Consider the following 7,863-nt stretch of genomic DNA (forward strand, 5'->3'; position numbering starts at 1 on the left):
TCATCAGGTCGGCCACCGTGCGTGCCGCGAATATCATGAAGGGCCTAACCATTGTGGAGGTGCTAGACAGAGATCTGGTGGTGGCGAACGGACACTACCCAATCACCCTTACGCGTGACAGTCTCGACAAGGAGACTGAAGGTCTCCTTGCGAAGCTCGATAGCTATGGGAAGAGGCGCATCGTTCTGATGGGTGACATGAACATCAGGTACTTCACAAGCATCCCTGGCCTCGTGGAATTCCCGCCGCCAACAGAGCACACTATGCAGAATCTGGTTCGACAGATGATAACCGGCATCAGCTTGCCAATTGCCCACAACGACAGTTTCCTCAAGCAAGAGGCAAGGAGCGAAGTTATAGCCAAGCACTTGGGATTCATCTGCCCCTCTGAGGTCGATGGGCGTCATCTTGCAAGGCTGCCGACCTACTCCTTGAACAATTCAGAGGCCACCGACGGAACCAGGTCCTGCCGTAAGGCCGTCGGCAGCCGTAGCGATCTGTGGGCCAAGTACCTCAAGCACGACAAAGTACCAACCATGGATCTCCTGGTCAATAAGCACAGAGAGGCAGTTTTCGATTTCTTAAATTGTTACGGCCGACTCAAGAAAGGATCCAGTGGCGATAAGGTTGAGGACTACGAACTGGAGACGAAAACGAAAAAGGCAGGCGTACAAGTGAACTTTGGCTACACCGACAAAGTGTGTAAGTATGCCAAGGGCGACCTCAACTTTCATGTCCATTACGAACATTTTGATGGCTTTGGCTCGGATCATTTACCGGCAGCGGCTGTCATTGATTTGCCCGCTGTAGCTCAGCCGGCAGTCGACGTCAAAACCATTGGACTGTGAATGACTCTTGACTATTGTGTGTTCCTAATAAATGCTACTCTCTGCAGGCATGTTCAGGTATGTCAGAATAGGTACCTCGGAGCCAACATAATCTACAACTGCCACAAGTTTCCATGTTGATATTCGTAATTTACGCATGATTATTTCGTTGGACGGTTACCAGTCAAAAATACCCTATCTCTTCGATATCATCGCTGGCTCTCTGGGGACAGCTGCTGTCCCGTCCATGTCGCTGGAAACTGCCGACAGCCTTTCGTCGCCTTCTCTCGCCTTGCCTTGTGTGGAGCAGGCCCCAATTGAACGCCCGTTGAGCTCGCTAGTCGAACGGAAAGACGGCACCAGCGAGACCTATGACGAAAGTCCCCTGCAGTCGCTCTGGGAGGGAGTGTACAGATCCGAAGATGTTCATAGGGCTCTTTATGCGCTGGTGCCTCCGAAGGAGATGCTGGAATTCTACCACGAAGGCGTGCCGTTATCCATCAAACAGAAAAGCTTCCTCTTCGCATGTGCGGTCGGGCTGGGGCCCATGGCGCAGGACAAGACAACGGAAACGAGCCAATTGCGTCTCTTATGGCCCTTATCCCGCGGCAGACATCGCACCCGCTTCTCCCCCAGCGTCCTGGAACGGCTGTCAGCCTTCCATATGTTGGACCTTGTCGATTCAGAACACATGACCTGTGAAGTCCCCAGAGTCCTCAAGGCGATCTCCAAGTCTGATAGGCTGCAGTATCTCCGTGAGTCAACGTCGTTTGCTGCAGTGGCCTTGCTCGAGGCAGCTAGATGGACGTTCTTGGATGCTTCCTCTGAGGCGGTGAATTGTACGCTGCCTCAGCTTACTACCACCTTGTTGGTGGATATGTCGATGTTGCTGTTGCCATGGCAGTCCCACACTCCTCTGAACATCCCGGTAACCACCGTTATACTCTGCCTAACTCTAATATTCCTTTCGTTGGAAAGCGAGACTGAAGCCGAGACCCGACAAATTTACTTCCTGATTCAGCAGACGTTCCAAGCATTCAGATGCTGGCGGCTCGGTCACTCCCCGCGCGGACACATCCCCCTGGAGAAGCTCTTGTCTATGATCTCCGCAGAGCCGTTGAGGGTCGTAAAGGGGTGGACTAGGCTAACGGCTGGGTGGCGTCCGTGCGACTTCAGCGGAACAATCGACGTTGTTACTCTGAAGCGATTGGGACTATGGCCAGTGGCACTTAATCCATTCAAACTTTCGGGGCGGAAGTGGGCTGACGTGGCGGACTTGCCGCCTTACAAGACACAGAAGGGGGCCATGATACTTGATGCCCTGCCCTTTGTGCTGAATGAGGAGTTGTGTGCTTGGGAGCTGGACGTGGCTGTCCGCGAAAAGCCATTGAGGCGGTTAGAGACGTATGTCGCTAATCAGTACTTGCAGCTTCCAGCCTCTCTCAGATTCCGTCACCTTATCATCAAAGACAAGATGGTCGAGATAGACGCTCTTTTCCCGCAGGACGGCGACCTGACAAAGAGGCTTGGCTCCGTCTGCCAGTGGATCACGACTCCCGCAGATCCGAGCACCTTTCTGGGCCAGGTACCCTGGCCTGTGGACGACAAGTGGAGGGCTGGTCTGCGGGCCAAAATAGCCGTCGACGTTCTCGCTTGCGTGTGCACTACCAGCAACAGGTCCTACCAGCTCTCGGTTGCCGTGTGCCAGTATTTGCGGAGTCTGCCACAGACCTTGCTTACGCGGCTAACCACCTCCTCCAACATGTGTTTCTGCCAACTCCGCGCGTACTCGGTTCCAGATGACATGGCGGAGCGCTTGGCCCGGTACACTGACCCGACTAGACAGGAGCCGTTCGCGGAGGCCAATTTGTCGCTGGTTGACGGTGTTCCAATGCCAGAACACTCCAAGTCGACGAAACCGCGCCGTTCTAGGAATCCCAAACCGCACAGTCATTCATCTACGGTTGAACGACTCCGAAAAGTTGTTAAGAAAAGGGATTTAAAGGAGACCATATTTTCTGAAACTCTGCCGAACACCTCAGAGTGGCAGTTGTATGGGTTAGCACAGCTGCCCGACCCTGCTCTAACGGAACCACATGCTATTCATACGCCAGACTCTGACATGAAGCCCACAAAAAAATCAAAACAAGTCAAAAAAACGAAGCCGAAACCATTCAAAGCAGTACAACAGCAGTACAAAATGCCTGCCCAACCGGCCGAAGTATCTTTTGAACGGACAGAGACGTTCGATGCTGCCGAAGCTGCATTGCTCATGGTGGACATATCGCGTTGGCTGGTGCCTACGTCAACTGCAGCCCTCATCTCAAGCAAAATCCGCCTTGGGGCGTTGGTTGTCGTCAGTCAATCATAGAATGTGTAGCTTCGATGCGCGTCGTGAGTGAATCAGTTTGTGGGTCTGCTCCCAATTCAACCGCCGTCACTGATGATAGAGACAGTCCCAATAACTGTGCTCGCATCGCCAGCTTCGGCGCTCAGTCGGCACGTTGCGGCACGCAGCCTCAGCAGCAGCTGCGGGCCGGGAATCTTCTTACGTTCCGGCGGTGTCTCCTCTGGAAGGTTCTGTTGACTTTGTGCTGGCTTGTTGTGGACATGGTCTGCTTCGGCTGGTCGGGTGGAGGAGGTGCTCTGTGGCTTCAGAGGGTTCCGTTTCGACCCTGTAGTTCGGTTCCGTGGTGCCTTGGGGGCACGTGGTGGTTTGTCGATCACCGGTCGCTCTGTCTGAGTGGATGCGGGCCTGTTATTGACAATCCACTGCAACCGTTCTTGTGTAGATCTGAATATCGGCATCTTAGTGGTGTGGCTAGCACGTGTCTCATATACTTCCTCGATAGGTTCACTGATCCGCAGAGCCTCCATAACAGCCGGAATATCCTCTTGATCATATCCTCCCACAAGGTTGATGCCACCGCTGATAGAGCTGAACTCCTTCTGCATAACATTTTTGGTTACGGGTATGGAAAACGGACAGACACGACGAAGTGCTTTCTCCCTGGACGGCAGCGAGCGGTGTGTTTGGGCGCAGAAACACTGCGGGCATGACTTCGTTAGGGTAACCAATATGCTGCCGTCACAAATTACGGACAGAAGGTAGTCAGTTGCGCACCGTACCTTACGCTGCGACGGATACCCCTTAACTAGCCCACAGCAGACCGCAAGCGCCACCCTTGCTCTCAGGCCAAGCTTCTTTGGGTCCTGTGCTGGCCAAGTGATCCCTTGGAGCAAGTTATTCGGGTTCTGGGCCACGAGGTCCATTGTGGACTGCAAGTCGCAGTCCATTGGAGGGGTCATAGAAATTGTCGTGTCCCTCGCCAGAGGCAGCCGGTGTGAAGGGCCCTCCGGCAGACGGGCAAACTCTCTGGCCACATGGAGCTCCAGTGCTGCGAGGTGCCATTTGTGAGGGGGTTCGCGTCCCGTGCCTACAGGCCACGCGCAGAAGGTAGGGTCCAGCGAGAAGGGAGATGATTCCAAGTACTCGTGTCCCAGGTATGCCCTGTAGGGGCTCTGGTCCCGAATTTTACTCCACCGACGACCAGAGAGCTTAAACGGGTTGAGAAGAAGCGGCCACAGGCCAGAAATCATCAGAGCGTCTGCGGAAACTGCATTCGTCAGAGGAGGGGCCGGCCACGGACCAATGAGGCGGGCCCAGCCGGCAAGAATGGACCCGAGGAATTGGGAATAGAGCTGGGCCCGCAATCCCGTTGGGGACACATGCGCACCGTCTGAGAAGAGCTGACAGCGGAAAGCCTGAAAGGTGTGCTGTACTAGAAAATATGCCGCCCTACAGTCCGCCTCACTTTCCCCCTCCATGGATAGGAAAATCATTGCGAGGCTGGCGATGACTGTTTGGACATCGATGGCATTGGACTCCCACGGCAACTGTAGCAGCATCGACATGTCCACCAATACGGAAATCTGCAGCTGCCGGATGGACAACGTCGCTGCTTCCTCAGCTACGTCCAAATAGAACCACCTTGACGATTCCATCTCGCGAACACACTCGGGGGAGCTGAGCTCGCGCAGGAACTGCATCCGGTCTACATACGTCAGATGGCGGAACAGCGACACGTCAGAGACCACAAGCGACTTTCTATGGATGCAATCCAATGCATGAAACGCCGAGAGGCGTTCGATCGTCATGCTGTCAAAAATAGGAGGGCCGCCACCTGACCGAGGTTGGAGCATGCGCAGTTCTCTTAACTTTGGGCTGCTTGGTGTCATTAGAGTTGGCCCCAGCCCGACTACACATGCAAACAGGAAGCTTTTCTCTTTTATCGTTAGCGGCACGCCTTCGTGGTAGAATTCCAGTAGCTCATTCGGAGGCACCAGCGCATGTAGAGCCGGATGGGCGTCTTCGGTTCGGTATACATCGGTCATCCAGAAGTCCAAGCCATTCTTCTGGTTTGCGGTTGCTGTTCGTTGAGGCATTCCGATCGACGTCTCAGTGTTTCGAGTCGATTGTTGGTCCGGGACTCCAGCTATGGTTCCGACGAGTGAGCTGACCAATTTCAAAGAGGACGCGGCGCTGCTGATGCGAAGTACCCACAATTTCATGCACGAATTGGAGCTTTTGAAATGTATCTGCAGCGCAAACAGTAGCAAAACGCAGGTACTCCGACGTGAACTACTTCGCAGTGTACCCAGCCACAGAAAGAGTGCCTAGGTCTTGAATCTGTTCCTTCCAGGTCAGTTCAATCGTTAGCCTAACAGAGGGACGTGGCCCTTGCGCCGGTCGTGAGCATTCTCTCAGATCGCTCGTATCTCCATGGGGTTCGCAGTTCAAGAGAGCGGTTTCGCTGTCTCCGACGTGCAATGGTTCGTCTTTGACTTCCAATGTTGCCTGTCGGCTTTGGCGGTTGCGCTTGACGCCTCCCACTGCAACAGCTTTCTGTTGCACTTTTTTGGGTTTCTTCCTGTTTTTGTGAGATGACTCTCTCTCTTGGGACCTCAAGATAGAGTCGGCAAATGACTCGCTCTCTTCGGATGTCGAGATAGAGCTGGCAGTAACCGTCGGCCTCGAACGATTTTTCAGCCGCCACCTCAGATGTTCTCTCTTGGTGCTGAAGCTTCGGCAAGCAGCGGGAGGCGTCTGCGCCAGCCACGCCTGGGGAATCTCGTTGGCCTCGTAGCCGAAACCGCCGCTGCTGTCGTCGAGCTCGCAACCAGGTCGTAGGATAAGCCCTGGCGCTACAGGCTCACGAAACGGGCGAAAACGCTGGAGAAGTTTTTCTTTATCGGCAGGATGTCGGTGTGATAGCTGGCAGTAGCACTGAGGCACCGTTTTAGCCAGCAATACCAGTTTCATTGACGCGCCGTCAATAGCCACCAGCAGGCGAGAATCTCGTTCCTTGTGCATTTTGAACCACAAGGGACTGGACGAGGTGAGCCCTGCGCTGACGGCCGTCGCTAGGGTAAGGCGGACTCCCACTCGACTGGGGTCTTCCTTCGGCCACGTAACGTCGGCCAGCAGTGTCCCTGGACGGGGCTTTTCAGTTATCCACTGCGAAACGACATCCAGAGTGTCCGGATAATCACCTCCTGGCAACCATAGCTCCCTTTGGTTGGGTATCCAAAGCCTATCGGTGAAAGGCGATCCCACCGGACTAAAAGTGCTTAAGACGTGACGTTCGAGGGCATTAAGCCGGTCGCGGCCCTCCTCACTCGCCGAATACACGTTGGGGTTCCAGGCAAAGAATGTGGAATCCAGCATAAACAGGTGGTTCTTCATGTACTCTGGAAGAGTGAACTTTGTATCTGGCTCCAGAAGCTCCACGTCTTCCCACTGCCTTCCCGATATTCTGAAGGGATTGAGAAGGATCGCCTGCACACAAGCCGGATCGAACTCCATGACAGAGTTATCTTCCAGATCCTCTCGCAATCCGAATAGCAATCGGCGCCACCCGACACGAATTGCGTCTACGCTTTGGGTAAGCCCGATCCATTCGTCGCATGAATACTCGTCAATGTGCTCAGATTTGCTAAAATCGAGAAGCCAGCATCTGACTGCCTGGTAGGACTGCTGCACGAAATAATATGCCAGTCTGGTGTCTGCGTCGTCGTCGAAGGACAAAAATATCAGTGCAGCGCACATCACGAACGCTGCCACGCCGAATCCTACCCCGCTGTGGTTCGGCTCACATTCCTTGTACATGTGCTGCAGTATCATTGACATGTCCGCCAGAATCGCCACCCGGAGCTCTGGCAGCGGCAGCGACGCGGCCTCCTTGGCAGCGTCTAGGTAAAACCACCTCGCAGCGTTCAGAGGGAAAATGGCATTGCTCAAGGAGGTCTCGCGCAGGTATTGCGCGCGATCGGCCGTTGTCAGACATTCCAACGTTGCCACGTCCGACACCACGTGGTCCGCCCGGTCACACATGTCAAGCGCGTGAAAAGCAGAGAGCCGTTGAAAAGTCCTTGGGTTGAAAATCGCTAGGTCCCTCCTATCCGGAGGGGAAAGCATGCGAAGGCGTGCTGCCCTGGGTGACTCTTTAGTCTCATCCAGCGTTATGGGGCCCAGCCCGACCACACATGCGAAGAGGAAGCTTTTCTGTTTGATGGAGAGCGGCACGCCTTCGTGGTAGAATTCCAGCATCTCGTTCGGAGGCACCAGCGCTTGTAGAGCCGGATGGGCATCTTCGGCTAGGTAGTGGTGTTTCCAGTAGTCTAGTGGGTTCGACGCTGCAGAGACTGAGCGGGCTGTCGGTGTCTCGGAGCGACCCTCCGTCTTCTGGGAACTGGCTTCTCGCAGGTCAGGCCCTACTTGGCCAAGAACAGATGCTAGGAGACCCACATTGCTGGCCACACGGTTCGCGGCGCAGAAGATTAGCATATCTAATTCGGTAATATATATGAGTTTTTCCGAGCAACCCGACTTCGAGCGAGTTCTACGTCACAATAGATTCACTCGTGAACAGCGCTTTGCGAATACGGATGGGTTACCTTTCGAGTTACATCGCTTTTGGGTACAATTAAGCCATAACATGCTTGGCCAAGTCAACAACTCGGTTGCTGTAACCCC

At 54.3% G+C, this 7,863-nt stretch overlaps 4 protein-coding genes across 4 annotated transcripts; 2 read left to right on the forward strand and 2 right to left on the reverse strand.

The window, feature by feature from the left end:
• Positions 1-35: 35 nt before the first annotated feature.
• On the forward strand, positions 36-848 carry KVP18_001468 (uncharacterized protein; the record flags this gene model as incomplete). The annotated part of the gene is made up of 1 exon (XM_067951517.1): positions 36-848. One exon carries the CDS (start codon positions 36-38, stop codon positions 846-848), a length of 813 nt encoding a protein of 270 aa, XP_067813783.1.
• A 136-nt stretch (positions 849-984) lies between these two features.
• KVP18_001467 (uncharacterized protein) lies at positions 985-3,198 on the forward strand (the record flags this gene model as incomplete). Its single annotated transcript, XM_067951516.1, has 1 exon — positions 985-3,198. One exon carries the CDS (start codon positions 985-987, stop codon positions 3,196-3,198), a length of 2,214 nt encoding a protein of 737 aa, XP_067813782.1.
• A 56-nt stretch (positions 3,199-3,254) lies between these two features.
• KVP18_001470 (uncharacterized protein) lies at positions 3,255-5,399 on the reverse strand (the record flags this gene model as incomplete). Its single annotated transcript, XM_067951519.1, has 1 exon — positions 3,255-5,399. One exon carries the CDS (start codon positions 5,397-5,399, stop codon positions 3,255-3,257), a length of 2,145 nt encoding a protein of 714 aa, XP_067813785.1.
• A 70-nt stretch (positions 5,400-5,469) lies between these two features.
• On the reverse strand, positions 5,470-7,674 carry KVP18_001469 (uncharacterized protein; the record flags this gene model as incomplete). Its single annotated transcript, XM_067951518.1, has 1 exon — positions 5,470-7,674. The coding sequence occupies one exon, from the start codon at positions 7,672-7,674 to the stop codon at positions 5,470-5,472; it is 2,205 nt and encodes a 734-aa protein (XP_067813784.1).
• Between the last annotated feature and the right edge of the window lie 189 nt (positions 7,675-7,863).

The sequence above is a fragment of a genome, assembly GCF_019968955.1.
Source record: "MAG: Porospora cf. gigantea A chromosome Unknown PgA_NODE_1103_length_7863_cov_352.315, whole genome shotgun sequence".
Lineage (NCBI taxonomy): Eukaryota > Apicomplexa > Conoidasida > Eugregarinorida > Porosporidae > Porospora > Porospora cf. gigantea A.